Raw genomic sequence first — 19857 nt, 5'->3', positions numbered from 1 at the left:
TCAGACTAAAAAAATGGTCAGAAAGTCTTTTACTAATTAAGAATAGGCATTCTCTCCTGACAGGCATGAAGGTTGAGATTTTCTGTCATCCATACCTTTGGCCTTGCAACTTTTTGCCTGCACTTTTTTAAAAAGCATGAAACTCTTTCTGCTGACCTAAGTGACTGGATAACTATAGAATGAGAACTGGGAGACTTTGGACAGGTTAGTTATTCAGTTGGCCTTCACTGAGGTCATCTTAATCTGTTCTTTTTGAGAAAGAAATTATAAAGAAATAAAGATCATTTCAGCTTAATTTTCCCCCTAACCTTGTCAAATAACTTACTTGAGAGGCATGATACCAAATAATATGAGAGGTGTGTTTTCAAAGTTTTACAGTGAATGGAGCACTCTTTCTTTTCTCAGTGGTCTCTGGAAGTCAGACCTCTGATTTCTGAACACATACTAAAAAGCTAAACTTAAAACACAGGTTAAAGAGGTGAAACAATCTGTGCTTTGTTTTGCTGTACTGTGCTATAAGATCAATTTCAGTCAACTATCATCCTTTCTTTCTCTTACTGTGTCTGTGTTCTGTCTAAAAACTAGAAACACTTATTCCTTGCTAGATGAAAAAAGATTGTTTGATGTTGGTAGATGTGATGCAAGCAATTTTGTTATTCCCATTTGCTGTGAATTTCCAATTACTGGTGCTGCTGCTTGACTGAAGATTAACAATGTGGGTTTAAGTATAGAGAGAGAAAACACTTAGGCTTTTCTTAAAAACTTGCCCAACTTCCTCTTCTTTCTGCAGCTAATATCTCATGTTTTAAGAGATCAAATTATCGATAAGGATCATGGATCAATCTGGGCTAGCCTGGCAGTTGTGTTGGCTGGAGCCCTGTATGCTGAGTAGTTATTGGTCACTTGTTGCCTGTCGATGACTTGGAAGAGTAGCAGAGGTCTCAGGTCTATTTTCTTAACAATCATGAGGTGATGAAGGAGAAAGCAGTATTGCTCTTGACAGACCTTGTAAGACAGGTTGCCCAGATTGGTTGGCAAGACTAAAATGCCTTTAGCACATAGAGAAGACATGTACCTGTGTAACCTCTTTTTTCTTCTTCTCTGCTTAGGATTCTGCAATCACATCTTTTAAAAAAGCTTGTTGTGTGGACTGGTTTCTGTCCAATGTGTATTACACTGATTGCAATTCAAGTTTTGTGGATTTTGTCCCGGGTTGTGGAGTTTGGGTTTTTGTGTGCTGGTGGTGTGCCTGTGTTCTGCCCTTGCACTGAGTTAAATGGTGAATAAGAGTTTTGAGTTATTTAAAAGTTGCTGCTCCTTACACAAGCACTGTTCCATTCAAACAGGTCTTTATTTGTTTAAAGGCCAAAGTATTAGCTTGAATAAGAAAGCAGTGTATGAACTTGTCTGCTATTTGTGGTATGTATTTAGGATCAGAACTACCAAGTGATGTTTCTATTACAGATTAATTGGAGATGAAAAATTCTTAGAATGTAAATGTATGTTTAATAGTGTGACTATTACAACATCCTATAGCCTGCAGGGTTTTGGGAGTTTTTTGATTAGGTTTTTTTTGTTTCTTTTTTGTGGGGCTTTGGTGGTGGTTGGTTGTTTTTTTTCATTTTTTTATCATATTCATTGAGTTAGAAAAACTTTGTGTACATCAGATGGGTTTGTTGGTGTTTCTGGAAGTTGTGTGACATACTATTTTATGTGAACAGCTCCAAAGGAGTAAGGTAGGTGTCCTGAGGTCTTACACTTCTCTAATATAGTTTGGGATATGTTTTTCATGCTGACATTTTGACACAATTTTCCTGTACCTCTACTTCTTCATCTCACATTCATTATAAAACCTATCTATTGAAGCTCCTGCTATCAAGTGAGGTTGTTAGTGTAATTGTGCTAAACCAAAATTCCATGCATTGGTTTCTTCTCTCACCTTTAACATATATGCAGCAGCATTCTAATAAAAGCTGTGATAGCACTGTTGCTGCTCCTTAGCTGACAGCTGTGAGGCTCAAAGACAGCTCTGGGTGTTTATTTGCAGCAACCTGTCAAACAGTGGTGTAAATGAAAGCTTGTCTCTTTTCCTTGAGATGCTATCAGCCTTGGATGTCTAGAATTCTAGTCTGATTTTAAAATGTCTGTATGATAATTTAGCAAATGTTTTGTTCACAGTGATTTCAATTTTTCTTTCCTGTAGAGTAGCCCACTGAAGTGGCATATATCTGAGATGTAAAAATGACATATCAACTGAAGAGCAGATGATGTTAAAGATTCTACTTTGCTCATGGCTGGCTCTGAGCTGATCCCATAAGGCATCTTGTTATCTCCCTTTGGCAAATGCAGCAAACTTACAAGGATGTTTTTGTGGTTGTTTTGGTTTCCTAGTGGCTATTTTTATTATAAGTCACATTTCCACTTAGAGCTTCTATTATTTTCTTTCTTTGTTTTGAACAGATGAAATTTTTTGGGAAGTAAGGGCTACCTTATGATACTGAAAAGATGAATATTTAAATGTTTGTTCAAAATGCTATCTTGAGAATTCATAATGCTTCACAGAATCACAGAATGCATAAATGTTGAAATAGACCACAGTGGGTCATGTGGTCCAACCTCCCTGCTCATGCAGAGTCATCCCAGACTATATGGCACAGGATTGCATCCAAATGATTCTTAAATCTCCAGTGCAGGAGACTTGACAACCTCTCTGGACAATCTTCCAGAGCTCAGTCACCTGCACAGTAAAGAAGTTTGGGTGTTGGGTTCAGAAGTTCAGAAGTTCTTCACATTCCGGTGGAACTTCCTGTACACCCGTTTGTGCCCAGTGCCTCCTGTTGCTCAGCACCACCAAGCAGAGCCTGGCTCTAGACACCCTGCCTTCAGATATTGACAGACAATGATGAAGTCCCCTCTGTCATCTCTTCTGGAGGCTGAACAGACCCAGCTCCCTGAGGCTTTCCTCATAAGAGAGATGTCCAGTCCCTTCATCATCTTCATATCCTTCCACTGGACTCTCCCCAGGAGCTCCATGTCTGTCTTGTGCTGGGCAGCTCAGAACTGGACACAGCACTCCAGACGTGCCTCACCTGGGCTGAGTAAAGGGGCAGGATCACCTCCTCTGACCTGCTGGCAGTGATCTTCCTGATGGTCCCCAGAACACTAGCAGCCTTCTGGGCGACAGGGCACACTGCTGGCTCATATTTCAGTTCATATTAGATACATACATGGGTATAAGCCATGCACATTCATTTTCTGAACTTCTGGCATCTAGAAAAAAGGGTGAAAGAAAGATTATGAGAGAAAGATTACAAGAATTGCATTCCAATAACTTTTGCTTTCTTTTATATGTACATTGCATGCATTTTATGCAGAGAGACATCAAATATGTGTATTTAAGGAGAAAACATGATTTTTCCATATTTCTGGCTGCATGAGCATTAGTAAAACAGAATGTGCCATGATCTGTTCATGTTTATATTTCAGTGACTGAATGTTACGAGGTTAAGCATAACCTCGTGCTTTTCTGTTCATTCCTAGAAGTTTCTATCAGCACAGATGAATGGTATAATGCAAGTCTTATCTCACCACTTCTGTAGTTTTTAGTGCTTGGTTAAAAGTGTGATAGGACTGAATTTGTTCATTCTGTATGACACCTGTGGCACTAAAAAAAGAATTTCAATATTAGGACTTGCTAAAACTGTTTCACAATCACAGTAGAAACTAAAACATAAGCTTTCAGGTTTTAAATGTTTTCACCTTGGGCATGCAAGGAAAACATTTTCATTAGAAGAATTTGTTTTGTCTAAAGTTTGTGTTGTCTAAATGATATGAAGTTGAAGGCATCTGGGGGTGATTTCTTATGCTTCCTGTAAAAGCAATTCCTTCAACTTTGAATGTCCTGTGTTTACAGGAGAATTTGCATTGCATTTTCGTAGTACTTGTCATTGAAACCTTGTATCTTATCTGAGCAACTGGCTGTTTTGTTTGAACATTTGCAAATCAAGTAATAATATTTTGCAAGGCTGAACTATTAAGAGAGATTTTTTCAAGTAGAAGTTTAAAGTACTTGAAATTTGTGGGTATGTAGGCATTTGTTTGCTAATCAAGAGGTGTGTAGTAAAAATAATGTTGGTGATCAATTTTACTGCATAAAGAATATATTTTAGATGAAATTGTGTTATCTCAAATACATGTTCTAATTCTGAAGCCCATATAAAACAATGAAAACATTGGAGGTTTTTTCCATTTCTGTTTTTGGTGAGTATGTTACATGAATATAGAAATGTATATTCTCCCCATATATTCCTGTTCACTTTTGCTCCAAAAGTTAGCATTCAGTATTCATATCTAGGATTCTGTGAAAGTAGTTTCTTCAGAGTATTAACTGACCAGACTGTAACTTGCACTATTTAATGAAGGTTTTGATTTCCAGTCTGATGTAATCTGCTCATACGACTGGACTCGCTGAAGCCACTGAAAATTGGAGTCTAATAATAGCAGGAGAATAAAGAGTAAGAGCTAAGGTACTCCTAGGTCAGAATCTGTAAAACAGTGCATACTTTCACAGCTGGAACCTTGCACAAATGGAATAGAAAATAGATATAAAGTTGATACTTGTTAGCTCTATTGTAACACCCTCTTTTCAGTGTTTTTAGGAACTTTCCAATTATATAATCTTTCTTTTTTCCTACTCTTTACAGAGTAACTCTGCAGTCCAGTGTTCAGAAAAATAAAACCTCTGAACCTAGCATTTCTGACAGTACAGACATTACTAAAAGAACTACCAGGTCTGCTGCAAGAAAAAAAAGTTTTAAAAGGTGAGAGTTACCCTCTTTACAGATCCTGTAACCGTTTTCTAGGCAAATACTTTGAGCTGTTCTATCCACTACTGGCAGGAGCTTTGCCATAGTTCAGCTCCTTCTCCTAGCAATGGAAAGTGAGAAACAATTAAATGGTTTGTATCATGTACTGAGAACATCTGGAACCTTACATCTTAAGTAATTTATTTATCTTCCTCAGTCTTCCAAGTTCAAGAATTTTAAATAGTAATTCTTAATGTGAGTGAGAATTACTGACGACAGGGATTTTGGTAACATGAAAACCCCTTTGCCTGGAGTGAGAGACGGAAAAATGCCTCACAGCATTAAGTCATATACTAGTCAGTGCATGAATTCAAAACTAGGAAGAATTCAATAGACAACTGAAATGCAGTGGTTATGGAAAGGTGAAGTGCATAAATGCATGTGTATACTGGTATGAGATTTTTTTACTGATAGCATGGCTGATAATGTGAAGTAAACCTGTTTGGTAAAGCTTAATGAAATTCTAAATTCTAATCGATTTATGGAAGACTGAAAGTGCCTTTTGGCCCAGAAGCATATGGCCAGACTACTCCTAATTTATCTTTGTGTTTGCCTGTGATCACACCCCTCAGTGGCAACTCTCCAGGTCATTATAAAAGAAGACTCTGAAAGCATAGTTTAAAACAATATCCATTGCTTACAATTTACTGGAATTTGTTTTAAACTCTTAGTGAAAAATGGGTCTGTCAGGTGCTGACTGGAAAGAGTATAAGATGGCACATAACTACTTCCTATGTGATGTGGCTTTATTCATAAATATCTCTGAAAATTTAAGTTGTTTTGCAGCTTTTTCCTCACAGAGTTCTTCTTTCTCTTTCTTCATCCTGTTACCTTGAAGGTAATGAAGTTAGGAAAAATTTGCTCTGTTAGTCAGTGGAAATAGTCAGTAGAGTGCAGTAAATCCTATTGAGAGACATTTTAGTTGTGACTTGTTTTGATTTATTGAACATATTAAAAAACAAGACCTTTTCTAGGAAACAGGTATTTTACTAAAATCAGTGGTATTTTTCCAGGTTTTCCTTTTGGTTGGTTGGATTTTTTCTCCATTTTACCCAATTTTTATCATGTCAGTTTTGGTTCAAATAGAATTGATGGGATTCTGCCTGCTGTTTTTATTCTTCATGCCTCTCCCAGTTTTAACTTAACCTGTTTGCAACATTTTGTATCTACATTCATGCATGTGTGTAATCTGTAGAGAGATTTTCAGTTCCTGGAAAGCACTTCTCCAAGCTGACATTAGTATTGTGTGAGATCCTTAGGAAAAAACAGCATCCCTAAAATAGAGCTCACAGAAGATATTAATTTCATAAGAAGTCCTTTAAGTGTATTGCCAGATGTATGGCTCTGAAGGCCAAGGACCAGGTCAATCTCAAACTTCATAAATTACTTCCTTCATATTTTAATGGACTTTCTAAAACTTCTACCCCAATCTCCTCACCATATACTGTTTCTTTTCTTCTAACTTTGGAGGTCAAATAAGTTTCAGTTAATTTCATATTTCCATCCAATAATCAAATTTGTCCTAATTCTAGAAGTCTTAATTGTTTTATAATCTGAGAGGGCTAATTGGGTCTGGTCCCTCTGAAGGGTCTTGTGGTGTGGCCATATAATTTAATGGATTTAGAATGCAGTGCCTTGTTGTTAGTCTTGTAAGTGTCCTTTTATTTTCCTGTACCATTTGAAAAAGTATCAGTCTTCTTTTAAGCACGCCTTTTCATTTAAGTTTAATTTGAACTATGAGCAGTTTGCATTACCTCACAGTACTCAGATTCATTGAACTTAATCCAGATCAAGTGGATTGCCGAGTAGAGAATAATTATTTCTACAATATTGACATCCTGCCCTAACACCATCTGTCTTTGTCAAGACTTTGTTTATTTCACTGAACTTCACTGACATTACTGTATATCCTTATTCTTTTTCTTTCTGATACATTCCAGTGGAAACATCTTGCAACATTTTTACATCAACCTCATTTACTGCATTATGTCACATCAGTCAATTCTTTTTGTATGCGAATCACACTCAGGACCCATCTTAATGCAGTATAATCTGCACAGCTAGGGAATTCATTTGTCATTTCATCCTTCAGACTGTTGGAGACACTACCGTGGATTGTCTCCAGAATGATTTTTCAGCGATAAGAGCTATCTACGTCTAAAACATTATTCTGGCTTTTTAAAGAGAACATAGGGAATTTCAATCCTATCTATAACACTCATTGCTTTTCCTTTGTGGAGCATCTTTAGATGTGAGCTGCCTTCTATGAAAGAAAGTACTGATGGACATAATACATATCTGTGTTTTGAGCTGCAGGAAATCATATTTCTAGCCCATACCCCAGTATTTCTCTGTGGATGCCCTTATTTCTCCAGATAAGACATCTTCCTTGTAAATCTGCCAGTTATTGAGAAGTTCATGTCTGTATTTTAACAAGGTGCATACTTCACATCCAAACCGAGTCATAAGATACAAGTTAAATGGTCTTTTCCATGTCACCACACAGAACAGAATTTTGATTTGTAGTAAGCAATTGATAAGAAATGAATTCCTAAGTGGTAAAGGCATTTTGATAGGTAAAGGTACTTAAAGGAATGTAGTTAAAGTTATTACAAAAAATTATAATGGGGAAAAGGTATGAAAGTTGTATAGAGGAATATCACAAAAGCTAATGAAGAGGAATACACTTTAAAAATCTCATATGCCTTTGCTTTGCCAGGTATTACAAAGTAGTCTTCTATACCCTTGTTAAAATACTGTAAACTACCTGCAGCATTTCAGAACTTTTCTATATGTAATCTAAGCCTAGCTTTAAAAAAATATGTTTTCTGTCGTGTTCTTCCTACTTTTCCTGCAGTCTGATACTTCAGAGGGAGAAAAAGAAAAGTAATGCTTTACACAAATGTGCCTAATTAAATTATGGTACTCGAGTCCCCTTTTGCATTTCTGTATGGAACAGAATTTTCTTCATATTGTCTGTAATCAGACCAGTCTGTGCATTCTTGACAATCAGTATTGCTGTGTTACTAAACGGAGTGACTTTTACTTTTTGTTTCTTTCTTTGAAGTACCATTTGCTCATTTTACCTTGCCAGAAATGTTTGCTTGAATTACATACTAAGTAATGTTTAACTTTTTCCCTGAAATATGTTTTATTTCAACAGCCAATCCATCACAAGGAATAGAACAGTATTGCGTTGAATTTTGAATAAGCCACCAGTGTTGAAGAGGATATTCAGGAGTGAAGGGGATATAGAGGGGACTTGATGCAATTCAAGGAAGTTCACTTTGGCTCTATTTTTCAGTAAAAAATGAAACAGAACAATCTCTTTTTTATTTGTAGAATAAAATGAACTGTCAACATGCTTGGTAGACTTTTTTCTACCATGCCAATACTTTCTCAAAACCAACATAATCTACGTACATTCAGACTCAGGTGTAAATATTAAGCTCTCTATTATAAAGAGGGCTTGCTCGTATGTATGATGCATGTGTACGAATTGTGATGGCAATCACTTAGCTGCTGATCACCAGATGGTGGGAGCATTTAAGTATATAAATCTGTGTTGTGCGTTCAGATCGGGCTGAAGTCTTCACTTGAGTCTGAGAATCAACCACAAAAGCTTTTATTTCTAATTGTATTGGTACTCTCCTGTGTTGATTGGCTGTTCTTTCTTACTTTGTATAAAGTTTTTTATGAAGCTGCAGTACTGAGTACACAACGTAACTGTTGTCCACCAAAGAGTGCTTTATTGTCAAAGGTCGTGTGGTTTATTTAGGAAAAACTAATTGTAAGTGATTAACTTGTTTTTAGTAGTGACAGGTTTTTAGTTCTTCACAACCAATTGCTCTTTGAACTAGTTAGAACTGCTTTAAACCTGGTATGATTTTAAAGGGGAGGAAAACCACTACCATTTAAAGCAGTGCTGTCTTATTAAATTGTCATTACTGTTTCTTTTCTATCAAGCTCTTTACATGAAACTTTAAATTACCATATATAAAAGGTAGGAATCTCCCCTGGGATTTCATCGGTACGCTTGATAACACATGGACAGTGCTTTGGGACACTTACTGAGTGCAGCACACAAAAAAAGGGAAAATAAGGGTGCCATACAACTGAGGTAGTGGAATTCAGGAGCAGGTAAAAATTTTGACATGTAACACTTTAAGAACTACAATTTACCTCTGGTAGAAAGCAGTATAATTTTTAGAGGAATCTACTTGAGACTGACATTTTTATCCTGCACAGGACTACAGTGGTTTTTTTCCTACTACTTTTCACATTATGACATTTCAAAGCTGATGTGCTCTTGTGCACCAGCTAGCTGATGGTTATAGCTGCATATCCCTCAGATGAGGGCTGTTACCACATAGCCTTACTTATGAATCAGTTATCTGTTGATTTAATGACTTTTACAGTACAAAGTGGAAGAAATGGAGAAATCTACAGTGTTAGTAATGGAATAACTGAAGTTTTTAAAGATGCAGATTACCTTGGTGAGGGGGAAATTTCAATGAATGTAAGTGTTCAGTGACTAGTTGCATCCTTTTGAATGAAAACTAAGCCTTCTGTTAGGCTGATGATTTTTGAATGCCAATATGAATATTACACAGTGGTTTGAAAACATTTTCTAACAAAAGAATCATGAATTGGAGAGGAAATGTGATGTGAAGTAAGAAAGCTTACAAATAACAGCCATGTGCTTAGGTAGTCAAAATTTGCAAACATGAATACAAATTAAAAAGAAAGGTTTGATGCAAAATAAAGGACCACTGAAGGCTCAGATTTAAAGGATTTTGTTTTCTTCTTCAACTTCCCTTTTCACACCCTTTTCTTCTAGATAAAAAGCATCTGAAAGAGAGGGACTGATCTCATCCTGATAAGGCAATTAAAATTTCTTGGGCTTTCAATGGGGTTGCTTTGTTTGTTTTGGCAGAGGTTATTTGGTTTTTCTGGGATTATTTCAGTTTAGGGGGGTTTGGGTTTGGTTTGTTTGGTTAGGATTTTCTAGTGGAGGCTGTGTGGTTTGGATTTTTTTTTGGTTGGGTGGGTTTTTTAGTAAGCCATTTTGTGCAAAAGCTTACGTATAGGTAACCACAATAGTAGATCTGTTGTGCAAATATGAGCCTATGCTTCTTTTTGAACAAAAGTCTCATCTTGGAAGGCAAAAGGAATGCAAATAATGAAGTGAAAAGCAGAACAAAGATTTAGTAATATTTACTATGTTTGGCTGAGCTGCTTTTAGCATTTTTTTTCACCTAAAAATAATTTGTCTCTTTCTCACCCCTTCCAAATTCCAAATCAGAATTTGCCTCATTTAAAGTAAGCAGCAGAGTAATTAGCACTTCTAGGTTCATCAAAAGTAAATTTGCATAATGCAAGTGCACAAACAATAGCAACTCTAGCTAAACCAAAACTGCATGTTTAGCATCAATGTCTTTCAGGACACCCCATCCACCACCCACTATCTTAGTGAAAAACACTAAGTGTCAAAGGGATTTTACATCTGAGCTTTCCAAATAGTCTTATATGGAAAATTAACTCATTTCCTCATTGTGCCACATATAATTGCATTGCTTAGTTGGTAACAAATTTTTGTTACTTTGTCTAACATTTCTAATATACCATACCAAATGTGTCTTAGGTACAAGAATGAAGAGTGGACATGGGTGAGGAAGTTCTTGGTTTCTAAATTTTTTCTGAATTGTGAAGTATTATGTGCCAAAATGGAATGTGTTATGGCAGCTGCATAACCTTTGTATATCTGTACAACAGAGCAGCTGAATGAAGTTACTCCTGCTATCATCAATTAGGAGATTCTTCTTAGAAATCCTTTCCTCAAATATGTTACATATGGATTCTTCCTCAAATTCTAAACTCAAAAGATACTACATGCTCAAAAGTTGTAATTTCTTTGGTAAAATTGCTAGTTTCCATTACAGCATCAAAAATTTCAAACACTAACCTAGACCTTATCTTTTTGCCCCAGTATGACAATAGAGGAAGCACTGCTGATTTAAAACAGTAAGAGATTATAGGAAAAAACCAAAACATAAATGTGATGTTCACCAGTTTGTTGTACTGCATTTTTTATATTAATCGTTTGCAGACTGTCATATGTAAATTCATATACAGGCTATCAAGGTCTAAAATTTCTTGACTAATCAGTACTGTTCATCCTGATTATTTTTAAACTGTATATTTCTAATCATATTTTTTTAACTTGGATTGACAGAAAGTTTATTTTGCTGAAGGTATTTTTAAGATAAAGCTTCATATTATCTTGTAATATTAATTAGTTCAATATGCATTTGTGTGTCATTTGAAAATACTGCAAATTACATTTGATTTTATACAAAATACTGAATAGTGAGAAGTGTAAATGTGAACTGTTTAAAATTAAAAATAATCAGAAGGTTTTTTTTCTCTTTTATTTCCAGTATGATTACAAAGCCATCATTTCTGTACCAGACTGACTCACACGTGCACTGAAAAAACACCACACTCAGCTGCCTGAAAATCTTTAATTAAAGCAGAGATTCTTAAAACACATTTTTATCACATATTTAAAAAATAGAAATATTCTGGCTCTACATTTCCAGGAATTCGCATTGGAAAAAAGTACCTGTATTTGAATTGCTGGGATACAGTTACACAGTGAAAAAAGCACAGTAAAACAGATCAATAGGATTTTAGTCATTATTTCTCCTTCCTCTATGATTATATAGTATTAATTTTTAGAAACAAGCATTATCTTAAATACTCTATACGTTTATACTTACCACAACAGTGAAGGCTTCCCAAAAGAATTAAATTTTTAGGTACACTGATTTTTGCACGAGCATGGATGATGGCCTAGCTTAGTCCTTTTAAAGAATATCCAATAGCAAAAAATAGCTATCAACTGAAATACTTATCACCTTTACCTTACCTACATTAGAAAATGCAGAATTTGCACACACCAATTTGAGCCTATTTGACAAGCAAGTAAACTTCTGCTTGCCTCAAAGGTAGAGTTTTATAGTTGGAAAATCTGTGTTCTTTTGTTGTAAGGTGATCCTTTCCAAATTCACATGAATTTAAAGCACCTTTTCCTGACAAACAAGCTCCCTGATTAAGAGTGAATGGCGGAGAACACCAATTTATGCATGTGACATGGGAAAACACAGTTAAGCCCTTTCACATCATTAGCAATTAAAGGAGCATTGGCACTGGGCAGGGGAGGGCAGAGGACAGAAAGAATCCCACAGAGCAAAACTGAACAGTGGCCCAATTCCATTGAAAAGTCAATGCAAGAATAATCTGTTCACAGTAGTTCTGAGTAACTTGAATTTGGATCTATTTAGCCTCCTTTGCATTGCAATTTCTACACTGCCTATATAGGAGTAGACAAAAACATGATATAGCAAAAGGATGCCCTGTTATACATGAAATCTGAGCATAGTTTCAGAGAGAAGCTGTGCTTTAAACCTACCTCACCAAGGGTTTGTTGAGGAAGAAATGTATTTTTCTTGCACTTCTGGTTCTGGGATTGGTTTCATATGGATGTGAAAAGTCCTAAATATGGAATAAGGTCAAGAGAACACAGAAAAAGGTGATGTGCTTTTGAAGCTCAGGAAAAGATGAACCAGAGCAGTTATAAAGATGACTTTATCTCAACTCAGAAGGAACACGGGGTGGCCTTTGTTTTGGATAAATGGCTATCAAAGTTAAGTTGGATCAACCAGTACTTTTTCAGCAAGAATGAAGACCAGGCCAGCATGGGGAGAATATATACATAGAAATAAAAGTCAGACAACTGCCATAAGAATTTCAAAGAAAACAATGGGCTTTAACTGATCAACCCTCCCCATTCCTTCTCGACACCTGAGGACACCTCACATGATGACAGTGAGGACGTATTTCCTAAGGACCAATATTGGTATTGTGAAGGATCTGTGTTCTGCAATTGCTACATTAATTATAATATTACATTTTTATGTTTTTGGTATACTTTGTATCACTCCAAACTAGAAATGCCATGTGACATGAACCATCTTCAAGTAAGTAAATCTGGTATTAAACATGCACCCTCCATCCATGGGGTATTTCCAAGAGCCTTGTTAAGTGCTGGACTGTCACAAAGGGGGTGAAAGAACGCACCTAGAAAGTCTGTCCTTTAAACAACTCCATTCATGTCCCTTCTATCAAAGTCTGTCCTAGTTCTCAAGGCTGATGAAGATTCCAGAGAGGCCAAGCAGCCACTGGTGTTCTTGATTCCTCAACCCAGCATGTGGTGGCCCTGCTGCATAAGAGCATAGCAGCAGATGAGAAGCTCTTCTGTGCCACTAGCACCTCCAACCATGCCAGTTACTGCAGCTCAGTTACAGCACTAACAGGATAAAGCCGCAAACCCCAAAGGCTTTGTACCCTGACAGCACAATGGGAACAGACCCCTGATAGCAGCTATTACTAATGCAAGAAAATCCAAAGCAAGAGTGATGCCAATAGTAGGAGGGTAAATAATGAAACGTCACTTCTTACCCTTATGAGCTTGCTTTTGCCTCTGTCAGTGCTTTGATGCCATTCTTTTAAGACAGCAGAATAATTACATTGTTTTCTGCTCAGTGGAAGAGCTCAAGCTCTTCATTATCACTCCTCTGAAAACAACTTTTCTCTAGATATTCTTGTATTTCTTCCTGAGTTCATGTTTACTAGTAATCTAGGTTGATCTTTCACCATTCTTCCCAAAATGGCATGCTCACTGGACTGAATCTCTAGTTCAGTACCTAAAACACATTATATTTGTCCTGCTTTCATGCTTCTAGGTGCTTTTTGTCCGTCTCTTCGCACCAGCATCATACCTATTTTTAAAGAGTTCCATCTCTTCTTCACACTGATCAAACCTTTCTAGCCTCTGGTATTCTTTCACTCCAGTGGCAGTTTCATTGGGTTTTTCTTTTCCTACAATACCCTCTAAGGTTCCAAGCCTTTGCTAGAGCTAGCAAAAACTCCAGAAAGAAGCACTCAATCCATAAGCAACTGAAATATAATCGAACAACTAACATGTACAGAATTCCTGAATCAGAATGTGTCAGCTTATTATTTTCTTCTGGCATGAGAAAAAGATTTTGTACCTTGCTGTTATTTTTATGTTTTAGCAGAATTATCCCGCTGACTTAATTCCAGTACACAATTCAGTATCTTTCGCTCAAACAGTAACTACTGTACAAATCTCAACAGAAGAAATACTATTGCTAAAAGCAAGTAACAGCTTATTGAGTCCTGTTAACTAGCTGTGAAACATTGTAGAGACAACAGAACACAGATTATGAACAGCCACACTTGTCAGTTTTACTAGTAACTAGTTTAGTTACCTAAACAGGGAGAGCAGAAATTTAATTCGATTTACTTAGCACTGGTTCATCTCCAACAGTCGTTAAATGTGATGCAGTATCTGAGGCTGTGCTGAAGATACAGCTATCTGCAACACTTGTATCACAAATTCAAAAAGGCATTTGCTGAGAAATAAAAATAAAGAAACAAAAAGCTGAAGATAAAATGTATTTCAAGTTAAATTCTAAGCAACACAGCCAAAGTGTAACAGTTGTTGCTTCCTCCAAAGACTGAAGGCTACCTCCCTCCAAGCACAAACTGTTCAGTACTTGCTCAGCATATGCTACTCAAAGAGAAAAAGCTCTGATTTTGTGCCAAATATTCAGTGATTGAAATGTATTTTTATGCAAAGAATCATTTTTCACATTCAACTATTGATCCACTGATAATGAGTCAGCATTGTATTACTTCCAACACTGCATGTACATGTATATATATGTTTGTGTGTGTGTATATACACAGATATATTCAGTTTTTCATAAGAAAATGTGTGTATGTGCCTGTGACAGCTCTAGGAAAAAAAAGCTCTAGGAATAATACAAGAATATTCTTAATCTTAATGGTATAAGTGTGCTAGAGGTACAGATTCTGAATTTGGGCCCAATACTTTTACCCCAAGGCCCATTTTCATACCAAAAAAAAGTGTAACCAGCTGAAAGCTCATTTCTTATGGGCTCAAATGCCCAGTATTCCTATTCATAAACTCAAGGCTTTTACCTCTTAGTCTCTTAATTAATTCTTTGGTATTCTTATCTTAAGCACAGACATTTCTCTCCACTTTCTTCTAAAGGCACTTTTATATTAATATACACTTGCCACTCCTGAACTGTACTACTGCATATGATTCAACTGAACAAGATCATATCAACATTATCATATGTAAATGACAGTAATGAAGAGGTGAATTCCTTTCTTTGCAAACTTTCTGCAACATAACATGAATCTAAAACTTAAACCTGAAATGCAGCGTTTTTTCCTAGGCCACTCACTACATTAATCCAAAGAGTAACTGGTAGCTGTGCATTAAAGAATAACATGACTAAGACCTGCAACACAATTTAATCCCTTCTTAGTATGTATAACGTATTCTACTAGTGTTTGTATATATATTTACACCTGCTGCCAACTGCTTTACATGAAGGAATAAAGCTACACCAGGAGTGATAGCAGCAAATCTGTGCTTAACAGATACAGCTATTTTGGTACCTTAAATATGACAGATGACTGAGATTTACAGTTCTCACAGCTAGGCAAAGAAATTGCATCACTTACAATTAATTTCCTTTCTATACTTTGATATACCATCAACTAGAGAAACTCTTAAGCCATATTCAAGTCTGACAAACTGAAAAATAAAATTGCCATACATACATGCTCTTACTGGTTGAAGCAGTAATCAATTACACTGAATCTCATTCTCACAAAGTTTTGGATGGGTTGTATTTTTTAGTTTTGGTTGGTTGGTTTGTATGGTTTTTAATTATAAACAGTCTTGTAACCAGCCTTTTCTCCTTTTAACCAGGAGTTTACAACCCGCTAACCAAAACTGACAAGTCCTTTAAAGCATTCCCCAAAGAACCTATTTGTCATTCTGTTTTGAAAGGCAGATCAAAGTTAGAAGAACAGTAACTTTGCAACAGCAGGAAGGAGATTGAAAAATAAACAATTCTCTTGGCTTTCTCAGAGAACAGTCAGAACAAAACTGAATGCATCACAGCAGATTGAGCCCAGTAGCACAGCATAGCAAAGATTTAATTTTTAGTAGAAAAAGGGAGGGTTACTTATATGAACACTTTCCTTAGCGAAAACAGGTCAGTGGAAAAGAAGGCTATATTCAAAACATGACAGGAAATAGAAGGAAGCTCTGCCAAGCTCTTCTCATCTCTATGCATTCACTCACCCCAGCAAGTAAAAATATAAATAAAAATTGACACATTCTTCCTTGTCCAATGGGAAAATAGGAACAAGAAGGGAAGAGCAAGCAAAATATTCCAACTACCCCACAGACAAAATCACTTATATTCCACGTTGATTAAATTGCCATTTTTTTCAGAAACAAACAACACCTGTAAAAAGGGCAGCATCAGGTAAATCTTAAACTGCAGTGGTTTCAAGTAACACCTCGTGACTACAAAGTGAAGGAGGTGTGCATTGTTTCATCCTGTTCAGTTACTCAAATAGCAGCAGCATGGGTTCCTCTAACACCAAAACTTTGCTTTTGCACTTCTTCCTACTGCAAGTCAGAGCATCTCTATGCCACTACAATGAACTTCTTGCAGAGTAAAAAAATCTCATGTTCAGCACATTGTCATATAAGTAATTTAACAATGCAAAAACAAATCCCTTGGGCTTACCTACTCTGCAGACCATCTGCTTGGAGCTTACAGAAAAGAGTCTTTGTAGAATGACTACATCCTATTTGAGTAAAGCCTTAGCAGTGAGCAAAGTCTTCAAAGATTGTGCGTACTTTTAGAGCTTACTCCAAACAAAAACTTTTCTTCTAAGTTTCATCCATTATTTATTTTCAAAGGAGACTGCTTAGAGTTGCTTAGAAGTGAGGCACAGAACTGGAAAAACATGGAAGGTTTACAGTCATCTGCTTTCCCAGAAAATTTAAAGAATGTGTTCAAGTTGAGCAGGCATTTGAAGACTCTTGTGAGGCTGACAGCTACTTCCAAAATGCCCAGTGTGCTTTTCCACTCATTTCTTTCTGTCATCACCTCTGGCACCATTTTCTTGTTTCTCTCATATCCCCCAGAATGGCTCTCAATGTCCCCTTGGACAGGGAACAGAAAATCTGGCTCAAGTATGTTAAAGCTGCAATGAAAGAACATTGCACCTCATCCCCAACATCACAAATTTCTTGGTAAGGCATTTAGCATTTTCGTTTGTAGTTGCTCTTGCTAAAATTAAAAACTTCTTTAATAATCTAGTTCTGTCTTTAGATTAAAATTCTACTTAATCTTCAAAGTAATTGCAGACTATCTTGTTGCTTAAGCAGGACTTAGTTGGGTGTCAATTCAAAGCACCTATGCTGCCTTGATTTTAAAGATCACTTCCACTTAGAGAGATGTTCACTTTTTTTGATGAGTACAAATTGCTGTTTAGGGTTTGGGTTTTTTCCCCCCACTTTTTTTCCACAGACTATATCCAAATAGCAAAAGCTTCCACCTACCACTCTGACTTCTTAAAATAATACCTCAAACCCAAACCAATGTGCACTTTTCTTTATTTGTGAAACTCTGAACTGAAACTTTTGACTGTCTGAAATATACACTTCACTCAAAGGAAACAACTTTCAAATATACAGTGAAATTGACTCCCAATTGCGGATTGTGTTGTACAGTTTATATTTCACCATGGTGTCATGGAGAACTTGATATAATCTCTATATATACATTTTTAAACACTCTTCCCTTTAACTTCACTTGAAGCCAAGTAGGGAAGTACTGTAAGCCTTCCCATAGGTTTCCTAAATGGAGGCAGACATTGGAGCCTGTGACAGGATCCCAATCCACCCATATCTCCAGAACACAACTCTATTAGCAGACAGCTGCAATCATTCCACACCAAACACTCAAACAACTTTCCAGAAGGAAACTGGCTTCCTTAATCCACATCAGCATAGAACGGGTCTCTTCACAGTTACAAAGGAACTTTGAGATACCACCATTCAGGATGGGTCCTCAAGCTAACGCTGGAAAATCCTCAGGATCATCAGGATTTGGAGCAACAAGCTGCACCTAGAATGGAAGAAAAGAAGTCTTATAAAAATGAATACATTTCAAAAGTATCTGACAGCTGTGTATATGTATTTTACCCTCAAAAGAGTTCATTCTTCTACTCAAATGCTACTACTACTAAAGGCTACTTCTACTCAAATTGTATCCCTCACTATCACAAGGCTTTTATCTCAGAACTTCCAACTGCTATAGTTTCTTTTCAGTGTGAATGTTTTTATAATGCTCCCTGGAGAGGACCAGAAGGTCACAAGTTCTGCAGCACTGAATGAAAGAAAATTTAAGCAGTCTCAAGCAGAATACAGCATATTTTTTGAAGTAGCATTACTATATTTTTACATTCTAGAACTACCAAACATATTGGGTTGTCATTTTAATCTCTCTGATCTGTTACCATAAAGAACCATTTTCTTACAGATGAAACAAATGCATCAACACTTCCATATTATTCTGATAGTTCCTGGTCTTAAAGCATTTTAGTCACAGTAAAGTTTCTGTTAGTATGAAGAATAAAGAAGCCATTTTCCAGTGTACAAATGCTTTTTTTTATTCCAAAGGAAAAGGTAAGTGAAATTTTTATATAATGGTTATATTGAAGACATGAATCATCCTGTAGGATCACAGATTTACTGATCTCACTGTTAGTAAACAAAGTATCACTGTATCACAGAATTTTTTCAAAGAGATATAAGCCTCTAGTTATTTTAATTACTTCCCAATTTATATCAAAACTAATTGCATCCTTTTCTCTAGTTACCATTAGAGCATCCAGTAATCAGACCTTTTGAAATGCATGTGTTAAAAGTTGGGAGCCTGAATCGGTATTTAATTTCAAGTAACATAATATGGGACAGGAACTCAATATGCATGACAACATACTATGAGACAGGAATTAAAAACAAGTCTATCACTACAGAGATCAAAATTCCACACAAAAGGGGCAGGACACACACAAACACCATCAACAACAGAAAAAAAACCCAACCAAACAAAAAAAACCCCAAATGAACAAAACAACCACCACAAAATCCATTACTTCTGGTCGAGGTACTCTCTCTTCAGGTGTTCTGCCACGACCACCTCGTGCTCCTCTTGATCCACGGCCAGGGCGAGGAAGACTCCCAAAATTAATATCCAGCTGAGAAGTTATATCATTCACTGGTTTTCGAAAGACATGAGAATTATCTTCAAAGTCTTCTTTTTGCAACTAAAGAGAAGATCTGGTTAAAGTCTACAGTTTTCCATATATGAGCTTCTCCCCTCCCAGATACATATTCACACTTATATTATTGACTAAGCAGCAGATGAACCAAGATAGCATCTGGAGCAGAAGACAGCCCTTAACTTTTACAGGATTTTAACACACATGAGGTAACTGCAGCTTCCCAAATGGCTGGGAAATGCATTCTTTGTTGGCTCAGAGATTCCTGGTAGCAAAAGCTTCCATACCAACTCCATAATACTGAAGAGGTTTGTCAGAAATATAAATCTAGGAGGTTTTCAAAGAGACTAGAGCATCAGACCTAAGCTGCTTACTCCACAGTCATGTCCAAATAATAGATAAAAGGCCATACCAAAGCTACTTAATCGATGTATTCCTCCTACATGCCTGCAGCTATGAGATCACTGTGGTTTTAACTATGTGTTCCTAATAGCTAGTGCATGTCAGACTATTGCCCAGCATAGCTAATGAGGACTGTAGTAATGATAAAGTCTATGCTAACTCATCCCTTACAATGATGAGTCACTTATTCAATGTCTAATTCAGGGATTTCACCTGCCTATGTTACACAGTTCCTGTAGCTCCTGTTCTGTGTTCACTTTAACAAGGTCTCTTGATACTACCAGAAGTGAAACTTTACGGGCAAAAGGAACAC

General features: G+C 36.5%; 2 protein-coding genes across 8 annotated transcripts in view; one reads left to right on the top strand and one right to left on the bottom strand.

The window, feature by feature from the left end:
• CDC14B (cell division cycle 14B) overlaps window positions 1–11201 on the top strand; it is a 43717-nt gene extending 32516 nt beyond the window's left edge. For 2 of the 4 annotated variants that reach the window (XM_064735519.1, XM_064735517.1), the window contains one exon: window positions 8029–11201. In XM_064735519.1, the coding sequence (XP_064591589.1) occupies window positions 8029–8065 (37 nt within the window). In that variant the 3' untranslated portion in view covers window positions 8066–11201. Of the gene's footprint in view, window positions 1–4703; window positions 4821–8028 lie in introns of those variants that run through there. The other 2 variants (XM_064735515.1, XM_064735516.1) reach the window with 2 other exon arrangements.
• Window positions 1451–19857, bottom strand: part of HABP4 (hyaluronan binding protein 4) — a 40785-nt gene continuing 22378 nt past the window's right edge. For 2 of the 4 annotated variants that reach the window (XM_064735523.1, XM_064735522.1), the window contains exons 7-8: window positions 19017–19187; window positions 17453–17983 (exon numbers count right to left, since the gene is read on the bottom strand). In XM_064735523.1, the coding sequence (XP_064591593.1) occupies window positions 17927–17983; window positions 19017–19187 (228 nt within the window). In that variant the 3' untranslated portion in view covers window positions 17453–17926. Of the gene's footprint in view, window positions 3271–12339; window positions 17984–19016; window positions 19188–19857 lie in introns of those variants that run through there. The other 2 variants (XM_064735521.1, XM_064735520.1) reach the window with 2 other exon arrangements.

Source organism: Zonotrichia leucophrys, chromosome Z (genome assembly GCF_028769735.1).
Source record: "Zonotrichia leucophrys gambelii isolate GWCS_2022_RI chromosome Z, RI_Zleu_2.0, whole genome shotgun sequence".
In the NCBI taxonomy this organism is placed as follows: Eukaryota; Metazoa; Chordata; class Aves; order Passeriformes; family Passerellidae; genus Zonotrichia; species Zonotrichia leucophrys.
The sequence above is the reverse complement of the archived record's forward strand: the minus strand, read 5'-3'. Positions and strand labels throughout refer to the sequence as shown.